The sequence below is a fragment of the Rhinoraja longicauda genome, chromosome 8, assembly GCF_053455715.1.
Source record: "Rhinoraja longicauda isolate Sanriku21f chromosome 8, sRhiLon1.1, whole genome shotgun sequence".
NCBI classification, from domain to species: domain Eukaryota; kingdom Metazoa; phylum Chordata; class Chondrichthyes; order Rajiformes; family Arhynchobatidae; genus Rhinoraja; species Rhinoraja longicauda.
Window position 1 is genome coordinate 55,848,353 of NC_135960.1, and position 18,899 is coordinate 55,867,251.

The 18,899-nt window shown below is 39.6% G+C and overlaps 1 protein-coding gene across 1 annotated transcript in view; it reads right to left on the bottom strand.

The window, feature by feature from the left end:
* cwc22 (CWC22 spliceosome associated protein) overlaps positions 1 to 18,899 on the bottom strand; it is a 78,554-nt gene that overhangs the window by 11,912 nt on the left and 47,743 nt on the right. Inside the window, exons 10-15 of the mRNA XM_078404028.1 lie at positions 17,941 to 18,076; positions 17,309 to 17,515; positions 16,199 to 16,261; positions 14,363 to 14,470; positions 11,134 to 11,218; positions 8,437 to 8,497 (exon numbers count right to left, since the gene is read on the bottom strand). Coding sequence (XP_078260154.1) covers positions 8,437 to 8,497; positions 11,134 to 11,218; positions 14,363 to 14,470; positions 16,199 to 16,261; positions 17,309 to 17,515; positions 17,941 to 18,076 — 660 coding nt within the window. The remainder of the gene's footprint in view (positions 1 to 8,436; positions 8,498 to 11,133; positions 11,219 to 14,362; positions 14,471 to 16,198; positions 16,262 to 17,308; positions 17,516 to 17,940; positions 18,077 to 18,899) is intronic.

An 18,899-nucleotide genomic window follows, 5' to 3' on the forward strand; every position in this document is an offset into this window, starting at 1 on the left:
TTCAGAAGGCCTTCGACAAGGTCCCACATAGGAGATTGGTGTACAAACTTAAAGCACACGGTATTGAGGGTTCAGTGTTGAGGTGGATAGAAAATTGGTTGGCGGACAGGAAGCAAAGAGTAGGAATAAACGGGTCCTTTTCGGAATGGCAGGCAGTGACTAGTGGGGTACCGCAAGGCTCAGTGCTGGGACCCCAGTTATTTACAGTGTATATTAATGATTTGAACGAGGGAATTGAATGCAACATCTCTAAGTTTGCGGATGACACGAAGCTGGGTGGCAGTGTTCGCTGCGAGGAGGATGCTAGGAGGCTGCAGAGTGACTTGGATAGATTAGGCGAGTGGGCAAATGCATGGCAGATGCAATATAATGTGGATAAATGTGAGGTTATCCACTTAGGCGGCAAGAACAGGAAAGCAGAGTATTACCTGAATGGTGACCGATTGGGAGAAGGGGAGATGCAACGTGACCTGGGTGTCATGGTGCACCAGTCATTGAAAGCAAGCATGCAGGTGCAGCAGGCAGTGAAGAAAGCGAATGGTATGTTGGCATTCATAGCAAGAGGATTTGAGTTTAGGAGCAGGGAGGTTCTGCTGCAGTTGTACAGGGCCTTGGTGAGACCGCACCTGGAGTATTGTGTGCAGTTTTGGTCTCCTAACCTGAGGAAAGACGTTCTTGCCTTAGAGGGAGTACAGAGAAGGTTCACCAGATTGATCCCTGGGATGGCGGGACTTTCATATGAGGAAAGACTGGATAGACTGGGCTTGTACTCGCTGGAATTTAGAAGACTGAGGGGAGATCTTATAGAAACATATAAAATTCTTAAGGGGTTGGAGAGGCTAGATGCGGGAAGATTGTTCCCGATGTTGGGGGAGTCCAGAACCAGGGGTCACAGCTTAAGGATAAGAGGGAAGTCTTTTAGGACCGAGATGGGAAAACATTTCTTCACACAGAGAGTGGTGAGTCTGTGGAATTCTCTGCCACAGAAGGTAGTTGAGGCCAGTTCATTGGCTATATTTAAAAGGGAGCTAGATGTGGCCCTTTTTGCTAAAGGGATCAGGGGGTATGGAGAGAAGGCAGGTACAGGCTACTGAGCTGGATGATCAGCCATGATCATATTGAATGGCGGTGCAGACTCGAAGGGCCATATGGCCTACTCCTGCACCTATTTTCTATGTTTCTATGTTTCTATGAGACCCCACCGTCGGCACAGCCACGGGCGGGAGCGGCTGTTCAGCTGCAAGGTTTGCGGCAAAGCGTTCTGCAACCCGTCTTACCTGCGGACGCACCGGCCAAACGGCCCTTCAGGTGCGAAGCGTGCGGCAGGGATTACTGCAGCGCCTCGTAACTGCTGATCCATCAGCGCTTCCACAGCGGCGAGTGGCCCTTCAGGTGCGAGACCTGCAACAATAGCTTCCTCAGCTCTTCCTCCTTGATCTTCCTCCTCCCTCCGATCTGCCGCAGCACTCGCCGACCGAAGGGCCGCTTGGCCGGTGAGTCCGCAGGTAAGATGGGTTGCAGAACGCTTTGCCGCAAACCTCGCAATCAATCGGCCGCTCCCGCCCGTGGCTGCGCCGGTGGTGGGCTCTCAGCTGCACTGGGCTGCCGAAAATTCGGCTGTGAGACCTCGCAGACGAACAGCGTCTTGCTGCCGTGCAAGAGCCAGGTAGCCGGCGCTGCGGAAATCCTTCCCGCAGGCGTCAGAGCGGAACAGGAGCCGCCCGCTCCAGGCCGTGCACCTGTGCCGCGACAGCCCCAAGCGTGTTGCGAATACCCCGCCGCCACTGGATGTGACGGTGTTGCTTCAACTGCAGCCGCACGGGGAAGAACACGCCGCAGAGCCTGCAGCAGAATTCTTGCTCGCCAGTGTTGCAGCAGCACCGAGGCTGCATGCCTTGCATTGGAAGGGCCGGTCGTCGGTGTGCCTGTGTCGGTGCCTCGCCAAATTCAAGGAGTGCTCGAAGCCCTTTCCGCGCACCTCACATCTGAACAACAGCTCGACCTATGCACGCGCAGGTGGCCCAGCAGCTGGGCAAAAGTAGAACCGCACAGCCCGCAACCGTATGGCTTTTTTCTCATTGTCCAGTAAGGCGGACAGGCCAGGCCAAAACTCCAGCGTACTCCCTCTTCCCCGCCGCGACGCCTGGAAAACAAGGGCTACAATCACACTCCTTCCTCATCATCTTTTGTGCTATTTGGGCACATGATATAAAAGCTTGCAATCACTTATCACCAGATTCAAGAGCCGTTTCTTCCCCGCTGTTATCAGCCGGTGAGAATGATTAGTTCTTGTGACCTATGACCTGCGCATGCGTGGTCGAGATACCGAACTCGCTCATTAAAAGCAGTCAATAAAAATTTCAGATGGAGGTACAAAGTTATATCAAAGGAAAAAAATTAATTAACATTTCCGCACATGGCATCCAATGAAATTTTCAAGGGATTCTAGAAAACCAATTTATCTTTCAGAGTAAAATCGTTTCAAATCGTCCTGGGTGCTACTCGGCCCGTTAAATCTCTACCCGGTCAAGAACGGGTCCAATCCCTCCCATCCATCCACCTCTTCCCGTTACCCCACAAATTATTTTCTCCTTGTGCTCAGCAAGAATTACATTTGAAAATTCCTCAGCAGATGGTTCTAATCACCAACACTAAATAAACTAGGTCATTAGAAACTGACTGCTGAAATGCAGTGATGAGATGTTTAACAGAAGGCTCCATAGCACCACTTAGTGGTCATTATTACACCTAACGCCCAACAGTTTCAATAACATAATTTCCATAGAATTAGTTACACAAAACTAAGTTCTAACAAAAAAAAGATATCTTTACATCAGGAATAGTTTGTGGTATCATATTACACCATATTTGGAAACTAAATTGGCAGAAGGGTCTTGACCCGAAATGTCACCCATTCCTTCTCTCCAGAGACGCTGCCTGTCCCGCTAGGTTACTGCAGCATTTTGTGTCTATCTTCGGTGTAAATCAGCATCTGCAGTTCCTTCCTACACATTTAAACAAGTAGTTTTGTTTATCTTGTGGCAAATATTCAGCACCCAAACATTTAATTCCTCCACCCCTCTCTTGAAATTGCTATTTTTGAAACTATTCTAGGTTGCATTAGTCCGTGTTAGATTGCGGTCCCGTTTCTAATTACAAAATTATGCATAGTAGTTTCATTCCAGAAACATTGAGAGAAAAAAAGCATTTTGAATGTTATTTTAAATTCGTGTTTTTATGTCGCAGAATTTTTGGTCATTGTTTTAATAACTATCTGGAATGTCTTGCTGGATGTACAGTTCATGACATATTATGGGTTGGAAGCTTAACAAAATTGTTTTTGTTATGGCAAATGATCTTACTAAAATTATTAGTATTAATATTCCTTTCATAAGAGTTCTCCCATATGCCCCATTTACACACCAAACAATGAGGTCATAACAGCTGTGATAATCCCCAACCAACTCTATAGAATCTCATGAGTGACCTTGGATTTTCTACATTGAATTTGAAGTTTCAATGAGGCTTTCGAAATGTATCTGCTAAAAGGTTGGTCTGTGAGGAACTCAGTGAATGCACTTTAACTTGGAACTTCACAGGTGAGTTGGTGAGGCCCCAAGGCAAGACTTCTCTCAGCAGAAGTGCAAAATTACCAAAGCCTTTTTCCAGTGACAGTTTGTCAATATCACTCTGTAGTAACATATGATATCGTGTCATAACAAAAATGGGTCTAGAGCTCTGAAAGGTTTACCGTCTCTCTTTAGAATGTGGTACTTGCCAAGAATCATTATTTCAATTTTAAAAATATGAAGTATTCATATTTCATTTTAGCAAAATTCACACCTTTCAATCTTGTTTAAACAAATGTGCATCCAGTGCATCCATCACAAATAAAAATAAAGACCGTAATAAAAATAATATTCTAAGAATTGCCAACATAGCGCTGTGGCGAGTACACTGAAAGATAACCAGTTTATAGGTTTCAAAGTTGAAATAGGAAGAACACATGAATCTGTTCGCATTGTAAGAAAAAAATTGAAACAAATCTATACATTATCATATCATATCATATCATATATATACAGCCGGAAACAGGCCTTTTCGGCCCTCCAAGTCCGTGCCGCCCAGCGATCCCCGTACATTAACACTATCCTACACCCACTAGGGACAATTTTTACATTTACCCAGCCAATTAACCTACATACCTGTACGTCTTTGGAGTGTGGGAGGAAACCGAAGATCTCGGAGAAAACCCACGCAGGTCACGGGGAGAACGTACAAACTCCTTACAGTGCAGCACCCGTAGTCAGGATCGAACCTGAGTCTCCGGCGCTGCATTCGCTGTAAAGCAGCAACTCTACCGCTGCGCTACCGTGCCGCCCAATGAAGCAATGAAGCAGCAGGAAAGAATATTTACTTTCAGCAGCTCATTGTTCACGGTATAAGTATTCCATGACAAGATTCCCCATCAGATTTGTCAAATTATCAATTTCTTCATAGTAGAATTAACATGGCATCATAATTCAGCAAGACATCCAGACTGCATGAGCAATAGTGATAAATATTTGGTACAAAGCAACTTTCAAATATAAATAAACTGCTGTTAAAATAAATGCATGTATGAAAATATGAAAATCTGCTGCGCTCTCCATTATCTCTAACGCCTTACAAAAAAAAATCACATTCCCCAAGATTACTGCATTTTTAAAAAGCAATTAAAAGTGTTATGAGTTTTAAAACATTTATGATCTATTTAATGAAGTCTGTCTTTATGACTATTTCTTCAAATTTAAATTTGTTTTCCACCAAGGTGCACACAAAGGTATTCATACTTATGCAGTGATAAATACCACACTGAGTTACTGATTAACTGGAATAAAGTTACTCTAAAGAGTTACTCACATTGTACTCTTCACAAACTCTACCTTTCAAAGATCACATTCGAACACAAAAGGAAAACACAACATGAGATTGTCTACGAATGCATTTGTGGTATCAGGAAAAAGGGTTGGCCATGTAACACTGAGACGAGGAAATGTTCTCTTCACTCAAGAGCGTATCTTTCAAACTTTCTATTAAGAGACGTGACAGGCAGTTGTGATGCTCAGTTACTGTACATGAAGGGAATCTTGAGATATGTGATAGTGCAAGCACTTAATCTTGACACAGATGGTCAAACATGATCTTATCGAATACTAAATGAAAATGAACCCTTTTTACCAAACACTTCATTCCATGTTATCAGCAATAGCAAATACAAATGGAAAATGAATTTTAGGCTTCATTGCCAGATCTCCAAAGCTTGGGCACACATGTGAATATATAGCAAGTTTAGAACCAAGTTCAATGCAAATTATTGCTTCTAAAAGAACTATGGATGAGATACCATCTGAAAATGCCTTGTACGAGTACATACGTGATGAGGCAAATGCCTGTCTCCTGTCCCATAAATGTTCAATAATTCTTTTAAATAAGCCCAACTTGAGAAACAATATTATCTCCTGGAGGCTGAACCCATTTCTTGCAAAACCGATCACCGGTCGTTATTCTCTATCATTCTCATCAATGATTTCCCATATGGCCACACTTTACATTCGAGAGGAAATCAAATCCTACCCATCCAAAATGCTTCATTGTCCCTTTGGTTCCACGATAAGATGCATTTTTAAACACAAGAATCTTCAGTTGGCCGGGAGATAAACTCCAGAATTCCCACCACTCCATTTGCACTTCTAAGAAAGTTTAATGAATAAATTGATAATTTCTCTCCAAAGGTATGCGAATAGTGTAACTCAAAACTATTCATAATCAGGAAAAAATAATTGCTTTTTTTTTTGCAATACATTTTATTCTGCAATACCAATCAATTTACTTCTGTCAACAACTGATACTCAATAAAACTGGTTACGTGTTCGTTTGTACACGAATGAAACAGAACCAATTTTATTCAAAGAGTACTACTGACATGAAGCATCATTTACAGGAAATTTACAGAGCTCAGTTCATTCAAAGTAACACCATAACTTACTGTGTGTCTGGTTGGTACAGGACTATTAATGAGACCTAAAAATATAAAGTTTCCATTATAATTATTTTTTAAATGATTGCTCAGACCCTATAGAATATATCCATCTCGGGCTATACTGATAACATAAGTTTTATGCTTTTTCTTCCCTTCTCTTTCTTCCTACACAGATTTTCTAACAATAAAAAAAATAACAGGTGATAATCCAAGTCACTGAGTGTTTGAAATTATCAAAGAAGGCCTGATAATACTGTCCATTTTACGCTGAAAACAATAGGCAATATTTGCTACTGTTACAGCCTTGGGTGGATTAAAAATTATGCACAGGCAGAGTCACTCTATATAATAAAATAAAATGTCCTGCAGTAAAACTAAATAAATTGGTCAATAACGAGCATAAATGATAACTAGCAAAAGTATTTTGTAAAAGTTTGTCCTTAAAAGAAAATGGATACCACTTTCAGTTTGGATTTTTAACCGATGTGCTTCATAACCCATATAAAAACTAATGTTTTTCAACATTTTGTTTCACTTTTGTTGATATGATTGCAAATGGCAAGGAATATATTCTCATCATTCATTGCTGCATTCAGATAATTTTTCAAAAACTAATTTTCTTCATATAGATTTGCAGTTAGAAAATTGGACATGGAAGGAATGGGAATTCACAAGTTACCCATCATGGAAAGAACAGAATCATGATAACGTTTAAACGGAAGATACAAAATGCCATTTTATGGAGAGAAGTTTAAAAAATAAGTTAGCATGTGATTTGGAAGACAAATTGAATATTGTTTTTCTTACAAAGGGGATGGAGCATAAGGGTAGAATTTATGTTCCAATTGCAGGCGCTCGGCTGGGAACATTGCAAACAGCTTTTGTTGCATTAAAGTGACTTGCTTCGAAGATTATTCAAAGGAAGTTTGCACGTTTGAGTATGGAGGTGAAGGTATTGTCACACGGGAAAAAGAGTGAGCAAGCTGGACTATACTCATAATATATCTCTAAAGTTTAAAGATGTGGAGGCAGAGTCATTGATTATTCAAGGCTGAGGCGGACTATAAAAGAGTCAAGGCTATAGGGATATGCCAAAAAAAGGGGAAAATCATGGCCATTGTGGATGTTGTGGGAGCAGGATCGAGCAGTTGTATGACCTCTGCCTGCTCCTATTCTTGCCTTATCCAAACCCCGACTCAACTGTTATACCATATTGATAACTAAATTAAATCTGACCCGATGACACAAGTGTAGTCGGTATCCCAGAAGAATCAGGTATACTTCATTAAAGAGGAACGAATCATGGCACACCTTGTAAAAGATGAGACCGAAGGTAGCAAGTATTCCAGATCCGAAACAGCAAATGCATGGCTGTCAAAGTACAGTAGCCAGAACTGAGGATGCTCGAAAGTCTAGAACCAGGATGCAAAGATTTTAAAAGATTGTTGGGAGAGGAGGTTACAAAAAGTACAGAGGAACAAAGGTGTGGAGTGATTTGTGAAATTGAAAATCTAGTTGACGCCAGACTGGGAACCAATGTAAATCAACAAAGATTGGGATGTTGTGTACTGAGATTCAATGCAAGTTGGGATACAGTCAGCAGAACTTAAAGTACACTCATATTTAGAGGGTAGAGGGTGAAAGGGCAATCAGGTTAGCAGGAGTCAAATGACAAAGGCATCAAATTAACTGAGCTGAACTGCAAGGGCAGGGATGGACATTATCACTTGAGTGTGAATGGTTTGCTGTGATGATTATATAGTTAAGAATCTGGTTCCAGATCAAATAGAACATTACAATTGAGAGCTGAGCTGTAAAGCATGAAGCAGTGGCCAGTGAAAAGGTCTGGAAGCAGTAGTCAAGAATGGACTCAGTTGCACCGAAAAGAGACAATGGGGAAAAAAATTATCTGAATAATGAAGGAAAAATTAAGCAGAGAAAATGAAGCATAAAATTTGCAATGGGCTTAATGTACAATATTCACAACGCATAAATAGAATACGTAATGAAACGTATTTAAGATATCAGAATACCTGTCCTGCGGGAGGAACCATTGTAGGACAGGTATTCCAATGCATGAAAAAAGATTAATTCATTGTTTCATGCTTCACTCTTCAAGAAAAAAAAAAGGATCTCAAAATGAGATTGTAGGGTACATCAATCTCCAACCTACAATTCATCCATTGTTATAGCATTGATAATAAGAAATGAAGTTTTTTTTTAAATCCCTCAGCTAATTTCTTGCTGACCTATGCTCTTTCCTGCCAAGGATGACATTTTGGTTTTATCATTTCATTTGCCGAGGTCAATGTTGTAGGACTCGAGAAACAGCTTAAACCAGTTTTACTCCATATGCGTACCAACAATGAATACCTTCTGCTGGAAAGGCTTAACGGATGTAAATTAATACTCACGGTTTGACTTTCAGGAAATTCCATCTTCAATAATTTATGAGCACATTCTTCAAAGTCCAAACTGTAGAAATACAACAACACACTGTTTAAAAAATGCCCAAAATATGACCTGAATGAACCTTTTGCTTATAGACAAAAAATAACCAACAGATAAAGGTAAAATGAAAAAGGTGAACAACTTACACAATGTTAAACTAAAATTTTACAATCTGGATTTTAAAAAAAATTATTGTTCAACATTTTAAGAAACTTTGAAAAGCACCAAAATGTCAGAAAAATTGAAATATTACACACTTGTAGCACCATATTGCCTCAAAGCAAAGTATGTTTCCCTCAGTGATCCAAGACAATTCTGTATTTTCCTCATATATAACTCCTGTCCTGTGCCTCTCCCCTGCCCCGAAATTATTTAAATCCAGTCCAGTTTGTTAAATCCCCCTGCTGCAAGTTCAAAAGGATTTCCCAAATAAATGCAATTAATTAAAAACCTTATTATGACCATGTCAGCCAATTGATTAATTTCAAAGTAATTAACTGCATGAATCAATACTACGGGTTTATGGTAATGGATACTTAATGCAAGTATGTCCTTTTCTTTTTTATAAACCCATGCGTTGAAAAGATTCCAATAAAAAACGAGAATGGCAACCTAATTAAGATCTTCTCCAACTTCACAATTATAAATTTCAATCGCATGTCACAAATTCCATTACATTTGTTGCGTTGGCTATTATGCTGCCATCTGCAATTATTTAAATTACTACAAATCATGATCGCCTCATCTTGTCGAACTGCAGCAGCTTCTCGACTTATATTTCCACAAGATATATGATATACATAATATTTTTCTACACTGAACTGAGTCAATAACAATGCAGGCACTTCAACATGCAGTGCCCGAAGCAATCTTATGTACAGTAATATCTGTAATTTCAGAAAAATGATGGGATGGCATTAGGAGAGAAGAGAAACGGTTAACACAGGAAAATAAATCAACATTGAAATTTGCAGTAACTATGTGATTTGTGGTGTACATAACTTGCTTCATTAGAAATATTTACAAAGCTAAAGCAGCTTGTCATTGTCCAGAAGAAGCAATGAATTCTTCCAGCTGGGTTTGGAGAAGAATACATTTTCTAGAGACAAATGTCTAATTCTAGAGTTTATTTTGTTCATACCACAACTGTCTGATCAAATTAAAGAAAGTTGTGATCTCATGCAGTTTCAAATTACACAAAAAGCACAATATGATAATTTAGCAATCTAGGTTCTGATGATTACGTGATGTCAATTTTGCACCTGGACCGCAGCAACTCAGCAAAGAACCAAAACTTATACTTCACGTCAACTGGAAAGGTATCCAGTCACCATACCCAGTAAAATGTATTGCACCATAACTCCCCTGCTTTTATGTCCTAAGCCTCGGCTAAAGAACACAATAACCCATATGTTTCAGAAGGGCCTGCTTCTATGCCGCATGACTCAGAATACGAATGAATCCCTATAAAAACCAGGAGATGAAGCATGGTTCAGTGTAGAATGCAGAAAGGTCTGCTGGCCTTGGAAAGCTGCAACATAGGACCACCTGCATGCTGAACAGCCAAAACATGCAAAGAACAGATTTACGCAATCCTGCCAGCAATACATTAGCCAATAACTCTGCATTCCTACCACATACCACCATCAAAGAAGCCGGGCTGAGCCAACTCAATTTATACCACATTATATCTAGAAATGACCCAAAGCAATCGAAAAAGGCAAAGGCATTGGGATCAGACAACATCTGCATTTAAACATTGAAGACGTGGATTCCAGAACCAATTGTACATTTAACCCAGCCAGTAAAGTTACAACGTGGCCATCGGCCCAACAAAAACTGGAAATGGTACAGATATGCCCAGTTCACAAAAATAAACCAGGAGAATCCAATCCGATGGATTACCACCCCATCAATCCACTCTCAGTCATCGAAGCGGTGAAAGGTGTCATCAATCAACAACTGTAGGAAAATAACTGCAGATGCTAGTTTAAATCGAAGGTAGGCACAAAATGCTGGAGTAACTCAGAGGGTCAGGCAGCATCTCAGGAGAGAAGGAATGGGTGACGTTTCAGGTCAAGACCCTTTTTCATCTATCACCCAAGCATCAATACTTAATTTGTGTTCTGACCAAACCACTCAGCTCTGGACTTTACCAGTCTTGGTCTAAACATGAACCACGGGTGTTAAATTCAGAAACCACATCCTTAGGCCAGATTTAACTCCAAGCATTAGTGAATCTTCAACTTGAGACCCATTTGACATTTGTATTAGAGATTATTATTTTTCTTCAGTTATTTAATTTGTTCAGCAGGTGGATCGCATTGAATTCAAGGAAAAAAAGAACAAATTACATCGCCGCACTCAATATCAAGAAGATGAAAGACTTAAGCAAAAGAAGATTCAGTGCTCAAAGACTGCCAATAACACATTTCTTTAATGTACAAAAATCAATATACAGTGCCCATGTTTTAAAATAGATCTCATTCAAAATCAGATCATCATAACTGATCTCTCCTTAATCATTGCCAGTCATATTTTTTATTAAAAAATCATAATTTTTAAACATTTATTTCAAAAATAATATTTTCTCTATGCTCTGAAGCAAAGAAAGGATGTTCTAAAGTTAAAATCCCACAAGAACTAAAGCATTTGCTTACCTGGACTGGATAGCAAGATAAATGGTACGACGAAATGAAACTAGATTTACTTCAGTCTTGTCATGTATAGTTATTTTCTTTACACCTACAAGTAAAACAAAATATTTCAACTTTTTGTAAAACTGAATATCTGCAATGTCCAGTGTATCATTCTTTCATTTGCATAAGTGAACGAGAGTCCCTGCAGACTAAGACAGAAGAAATAAAACTATGAAATCAGGAAGCAACACAAGGCAGAAGGCCTTGATGTAATGTATTTAAACTTTCAGGAGAACTTCAATAAAATATCGGCACAAAAAGTTGCCAAACAAAATTTAGAGTAATTTCCATTGGGATAATATACTGGCAAGCTAAGGATTGATTAAAAGATGAAAAGCCAACAGAAGAAACAAATGGAGATAAGATACTGCAGATGCTGAAAGAAGGGTGGGTAGGGTGTATTACTTGAAATTGGAGAGTTCAATGTTCATAGTGTTGGGTTATAAACTACCTAAGCAGAGCATGAGGTAGTTTTCTTTCCGGTTTGAGTGTGCCCTCACTTTGGCATTGGAGGATACTTGGAACATAAAGATCAGAATGGGAAGAGGAATTTAAATTTCTAGCAACCAGGAGCTCCAGCAGACCTTGGCAGACTGATACAAGTGTTCGGCGAAGCTGTTGCCTAGTCTACGCTTGGTCTCACCGATGTACAGGAAGCCACATTGGGAGCACGGAATGCTTGCAATAGAGGGAGAGCATGAAGGTTTATCAAATTGATTCCTGGGATTTCTTATACATTAAGTTTCAAAGAATAAGTGATGATCACATTGAAATGGACATACTTCTTATTAGCCAGAAATAACATTAAAGCTGGCCAGGGTACCTGGAGAACATGTTATTAGTGCCTCAAAATGAAGGGTCATCCATTCACAGAAGAGATACGTAATTTCCACACTGAAGAATCTTTGGAATTATCTACCTATGAGAAAGTGCAGCCATATAGCATTTTCATGATGGAGACTGATGGATAAGATGCGAATCAAGGGATACGAGGTTAATACAAGAAAGACCAACCATGGACAAACAGCCAAAGGTATTTATTCACAAAATGCTGGAGTAACTCAGCAGGTCAGGCAGCATCTCAGGAGAGAAGGAATGGGTGATGTTTCGGGTCAAGACCCTTCTTCAGACTGAAAGGGTCAGACTGAAAAACAGACTGAAAAACAACTTTTCAGACTGAAGAAGGGTCTCGACCCAAAACGTCACCCATTCCTTCTCTCCCGAGATGCTGCCTGACCTGCTGAGTTACTCCAGCATTTTGTGAATAAATACCTTTGATTTGTACCAGCATCTGCAGTTATTTTCCTACATGGACAAACAGCCTGTTCCTCCTTCAACGATCTATGCAGCCTAATCAGCAGTTGTGCTTTGGTGCCATAATAAAGCTGTCTCATTACATTGAGACATGCTGTTTTGAACAGTTGTTGGCAGAACATTGTTCACTGAAATAATGTGCAAGCAGCATAACTGAACTTTTTTGAAAACATTTTCTATTCAAGGAAAAACAACTTTTTATTGATCCTGCTTAATAAACAAAATAAATTAAACAAAAAAGTAAATATTAAGTGCAACACAATGGAATTTTGTATCAGCATGCACATTGGAACAAGCAAGCTGAATCATCCCGTAAATGTGTTAATGATATTCTCCTGAATGTAGAAATTTGTGTGGAAGGATGTTTTCCTTGACCATTGAACCTCAAGATTGAACCTCTTCTCCATTGACAGGGAGCTGAAGACTTTGGCACCAACACTTTTGACAAACTCTGTATTTGACATAAGGCCAAAGAAGTTTTTAAACCATCGACCACTATTCTTCTCTATGTGGGCTCTTGACATTTATGCATATCAAAATTCAATTGAATGTAATCAGAGTGCAAAGACTACCATGACACTATTCAGCCATGCACGTAATGAAAGAGAAAAACAATTCTCCTGGTACCTTACTCAAAATAATCCAGATTTACACAGCATGATTTGTCAACAGAAAACCTTTTGTAAAATTAATTTAATTTAAAATCTTAATATAAATTAAAATCAGTTAAAATTTATTTAATTAAATTATATTTTGCTGAAAAATGGACAAAAGCAGAAGGATATATTTAATATTGCTGTAACCTAAGGGAAAATTAACTACTAAATCACAGCATATGGAAAATGTTTCAGAGGAAATAGTGGACGCCAGAAGTATAAATCAGAAGCAACTCCATTCCTGGAGTCGCCACCTGTGAGAAGAGCAGAAATTTCATAGCAAGAGCACCGACAAGTGGCATATTGCCATGTCCATTTAATATAAAGTCACTACATTTAAGTAGTACACAATTCTGTGATTCATATTTCATCAGCCAATTGACCCTGCTGTCATATTAACTGTATGGAGACAAATAAAAAACAAATAAACATTTATTTAACAGTAAGTAAACCAAATACTAGAAAAAATAATTTAAAACATTAAGTACCAAGAGATTAATAAAAACTTGGCAAAAATTAACTTTTTAATGAAGGTTAATTGACATAAATCGAGGCACAAAGTGCATCCCTCCCTTCTTTTCAATGAGTTACAAACAATCCTGATTACAAACACTCCAAAGACGTGCTGGTTTGTAGGTTAATTGACTGGGTAAATGTTTAAAAAAATTTTTTTTTTTAATTGTCCCTGGTGTGTGTAGGATAATGTTAATGTGCGGGGATCGCTGGGCGGCGCGGACTTGGTGGGCCGAAAGGGCCTGTTTCCGCGCTGTAGAATCTAAATCTAAATCTTTAAAAAAATGTTATGTGCATCCACATCTGACCTCCAACACATTTTATTATCGTGTTGTAATGTTCAGGCATGGGAATCCTTAACTTGCATTTTTCCAACCTACCTGTCCGCACAAACTGGCCTATTATTTTGAAAAAGAGCAGTTAAAATGGGTGACAAATATGTCCCTGTCCTGATCATCCACTTACAGAGAACCAATTTTAAATAGACATCAAAAATTATCTTTTGCCAATAAAGACAGCATTTTAAAGAGACTCCGCAGAATTTGAACAACTTGCAAAAATAATTCCAGCAAAATGCATGCATGAATACATGATAGATCTAACAGCAATTATGTCACGAATGGAACTGTAATTTAAACTTACTAAAATAACCTCTGTATAATTAAGCATAAACAAAATTCTGTCATTGGCTAAGAGGATGCACTTACCATCTTCAGTCTCAGCCTCATCTCCATCTTCATCATCACTTTCTGCATCATCATCAGCATCCTCTTCACCACCAGAGCCAGAATCACTGCTACCTTCATCAAGGATTTCTGTGGGTAGTACATTCATAACTTGTAATCAGCAATGCAGACATTTTTGCAACATGTAAGAATAATTAATGTCAGCTGTGTTGCCTTATAATCTTTTCCTGTACAGATACCAAAAGAACAAATGATCAACATGAAAGAAAGAAATGAATGGCAAACAGAAAATTGTGGACTAGATTTTAAATCTTAGACCAAAGTCTCACTCAAATCAAGGAAGAGTTGAAGAGATGTATTTATTCACAAAATGCTGGAGTAACTCAGCAGGTCAGGCAGCATCTCAGGAGAGAAGGAATGGGTGACGTTTCGGGTCGAGACCCTTCTTCAGACTGATGTCAGGGGGGCGGGACAAAGGAAGGATATAGGTGGAGACCGGAAGATAGAGGGAAATCTGGGAAGGAGGAGGGGAAGAGAGGGACAGAGGAACTATCTAAAGTTGGAGAAGTCAATGTTCATACCACTGGGCTGCAAGCTGCCCAGGCGAAATACGAGGTGCTGTTCCTCCAATTTCCGGTGGGCCTCACTATGGCGCTGGAGGAGGCCCATGACAGAAAGGTCAGACTGGGAATGGGAAGGGGAGTTGAAGTGCTCGGCCACCGGGAGTTGAGGTTGGTCAATGCGGACCGAGCGCAGGTGTTGAGCGAAGCGATCGCCGAGCCTGCGCTTGGTTTCGCCGATGTAAATAAGTTGACATCTAGAGCAGCGGATGCAATAGATGAGGTTGGAGGAGGTGCAGGTGAACCTTTGTCTCACCTGGAAAGTGTGTTTGGGTCCTTGGATGGAGTTGAGGGGGGAGGTAAAGGGACAGGTGTTGCATCTCGTGCGGTTGCAGGTGTATGTATGTATTGTGTGTTGATTTAAATGTAAAAAGAAAAATTGTGGGTAGAGCAAGCAGTTAGGAAGGAAGATAGATTGGAATTTTTAAACAGAAAATACAAGAAAAACTGAATGTCAAACTGCATCTGGTCATCCAGCCACAATATTAACTGCTGGCTGAATTTCTAAGCATTAAAAATATTTTCTGGTATTATTTCAGATTCTTCTTTTTTCTTCTTCTTTATTTTAAGAGCATTGGGACACAAAATTGATAAAGTCTTGCCTTTATTATGCAAGGCTTTGTTGGGACCACATTTATTGTAGCACCACACTTGTACTTTCACATTCAATTGCCTGGGAGACAGTCCACTAAAAATGTACATGACTGATGCTCGGATGAGGAGGGGTTGTCCTAAAATAGTGGTTGAGGAAGCCTGGCTGAAACTCACTGAAGTTTACAAAAATGAAAGATTAATTCCACTGAAACGTATGCGATTCTGTGAGGAAGTAACGGAAGAGGTGCAAAAAGATGGTTTATTTTCAACCTCAAAAAATGGAGCACAGTTGTTGGATATTGGAGACAGCTATTTAGGAATGAGATGCAGAGACACTTATTTTACTCAGAGGATTGTACATCCTTGGAAATATCCATTTCGAGCACTCAGTTGTTGAGCATATTAGAGACAGATTTTTGGACACCAAAAGGTTCAGGGGATATGGACATCTGTGTGATCACCACATTGGTCATCATTTCACAAAATAATGAAGCATGCAAGGAGGACCATATGGTTAACTCTTGTTTTTTGTTTCATATTCTTCCATAAACTTTGCTTCATTACATTTTTGCTTCAGCAACATACCCCTATTAAAAGCAAATTATCATATTCTCCTATACATTCAAATGTTAAGATATCTCACCTCTTTTTAGATCCTTATATTTCTGTTCATTATCAAGGAACTCCGAATCCATCCTGAAGACATCTATATTTGAAAGAGTTCATAGATTAATTTTTAAAGTAATTATATACAACTAAGGACCAATTTAATTTAGGCGACAAATATTTTTAAAAATTGCAGTCACAAGAAACTGCAGACGCTGGTTTAACTCAGTGGTGGAGTAACTCAGTGGGTCAGGCAGCATCTCTGGAGAACATAGATAGGGGATGTTTCGGGTCAGAACCTCTTCTTCAAGCAGCTGAGTTGTAGACAACAGTCCAAACTGCCAACAAGTTATCATTTTCTTAATTAATTGCTTAAAAACAGAGGTTTGTTGATATATTCCAGGGAGTTAATCGTTAAACCAATAAGCACTTGAAGTGATTCAACTTACAGTATAAATTATCCATGTTATTTCTCAGTGCACATCCATAGGTGGACTGCACCAATGTTAACTGAATGGTTTATTGCATTGGGTCTGGTACAGAAAGAAGTGAGTCTCCTTGGAAGTTTCAATAATTTTTTTCACGGGTGTAGTTGTCGATAACATCTAGTGGCCATCTTGAATTGCCCCTCGAACTGAGAAGACCATACCTTAATGGTACGTCTAGAGTCACCTATGTTCAAGAAAGCCCAAAGCAGTAACTGATGAAGATACTCAGCAGTTCAGAGAGAACCAGTGTTTATGTTTCTTCATGCATAAAATGTCTTGGACCTGAAATGTTAACTGTTTCTCTTTTCATTGATACTACCCCATCTGCTGATGATATCCATGTTTTTTCAATTTCCCAGTTCTCAGGAGGAAACTTTAGTTAAATAATGTGCATTGAGCAGTTTCAGTTAAATTTAATTACAATTGTTTTTTATATTATAATAGTCATAGAGTGATACAGTGTGGAAACAGGCCCCTCGGCCCAATTTGCCCACACCGGCCATAATATAATGTATCAACGATTTTCCAAGCACGTAAATAATTTGCAAATCCTTTCAAACTTCTACTTTGCCAAGCTGAGGTGGAGAACAAGTTTGCTGCTCATGTGAAAAAGTTCTATGAATGTAACATGCAATATATTTTCAAATTTGAAGACATACTTATTACATCTTCAGGATTATATTCATCTTCCAAAGGCAGCATATGAGTGAACTGATCATCTTCCTCAACCAGATCAAGGCCTTCGGGTATGATAGGGTGATCCTTAAAACCATCTTTACGAATTGCAAACATCACCTCTATCATGTATTGGACTCGCTTGTCAATCTGAGATTCATGAAGAATATTACGAAGACGTTCAAATATTGCTGCAACAAGAACAAAATAAATAATAAGTGCAAAATAGGAATTAATCGGTAGAAACAAGGAAATGCAGATGCCGGTTTACAATAAAAGACAAAGTGCTGGAGTAACTCAGCAGGTCAGCAGCATGCTTGGAGAACATGGATAGGTGATGTTTCAGGTCAAGACTCTTCTTCAGATTGATTGCGGGGGGGGAGCAGGAAGATGGAAAAAGTTCAGCACAAAGCCTGGCAGGTAATAGGTGAACACAGGCGGGCGGGGGGGGGGGGGGGTTGTTAATAGGCAGATGGTTTGACAAAACCCCGAGATGAGGGGAAAAAAAGTGTGAGCCATAAGACTTGCGAATCGTGAAGCCAGAGGAAGGAATTTAGGTGAAGCGGGATTGGAGAGGTCCAGGTGGGGCTACTATATTACACAGGTTCAAATGTACCGTTAATTCCTCTGGGAGAAACCTCTGTCAGCTTCATTCCACATTCTTTCAGAAAAGCAATTGATACTTCAACGCTGTCATCCGTGGGCCGCTCAAGCAATAATGTGAGCATTTCCAAAGATAAGACTTCATGGGCCTAATGTGGAAGAAATAAACACATTGTTTTCATTCTATTACTTCTACATATGCTGTTTTTATTTTAAAAGGTCAGATTTGTTTTTCCCATTGAAGTATCCAGCACGGTAGCGCAGCGGTAGAGTTGCTGCTTTACAGCGAATGCAGCGCCGGAGACTCAGGTTCGATCCTGACTACGGGTGTTGCACTGTAAGGAGTTTGTACGTTCTCCCCGTGACCTGCGTGGGTTTTCTCCGAGATCTTCGGTTTCCTCCCACACTCCAAAGACGTACAGGTATGTAGGTTAATTGGCTGGGTAAATGTAAAAATTGTCCCTAGTGGGTGTAGGATAGTGTTAATGTACGGGGATCGTTGGGCGGCACGGACTTGGTGGGCCGAAAAGGCCTGTTTCCGGCTGTATATATATGATATGATGATATGATATTCCCCCCCCCCCCCTCTTCAAATACCTTCCCAGCTTTCCCTAGAATATCCCTACTCTTACGCTGAAAATGTATTTTGTTTCTGCACAAACTCTTTTCAGTGACTGACATATGATGGATTCATTTTCATTTGAAAATAACACATGATTATGTTGCTCTTGTCACAAGGGGGGAGGGGAGGGGGTCATGTCCATAATTAGCACTAACACTCCAATGCAGCAGTAAGTATGTTGAGTTTCAGGTGAAATATTTAAGCAATTTAAAACAATCTGAACTAAGAGATCAAAGCAAGAAATGTAAGGTATCATCAGCTGCTTGATCAACAATGCTCGCTCAATAAATTCAACTTAAAACTCAACTCAGTATATTAAAATTCTGCTTTTAGTGTTACACTTAAAAACA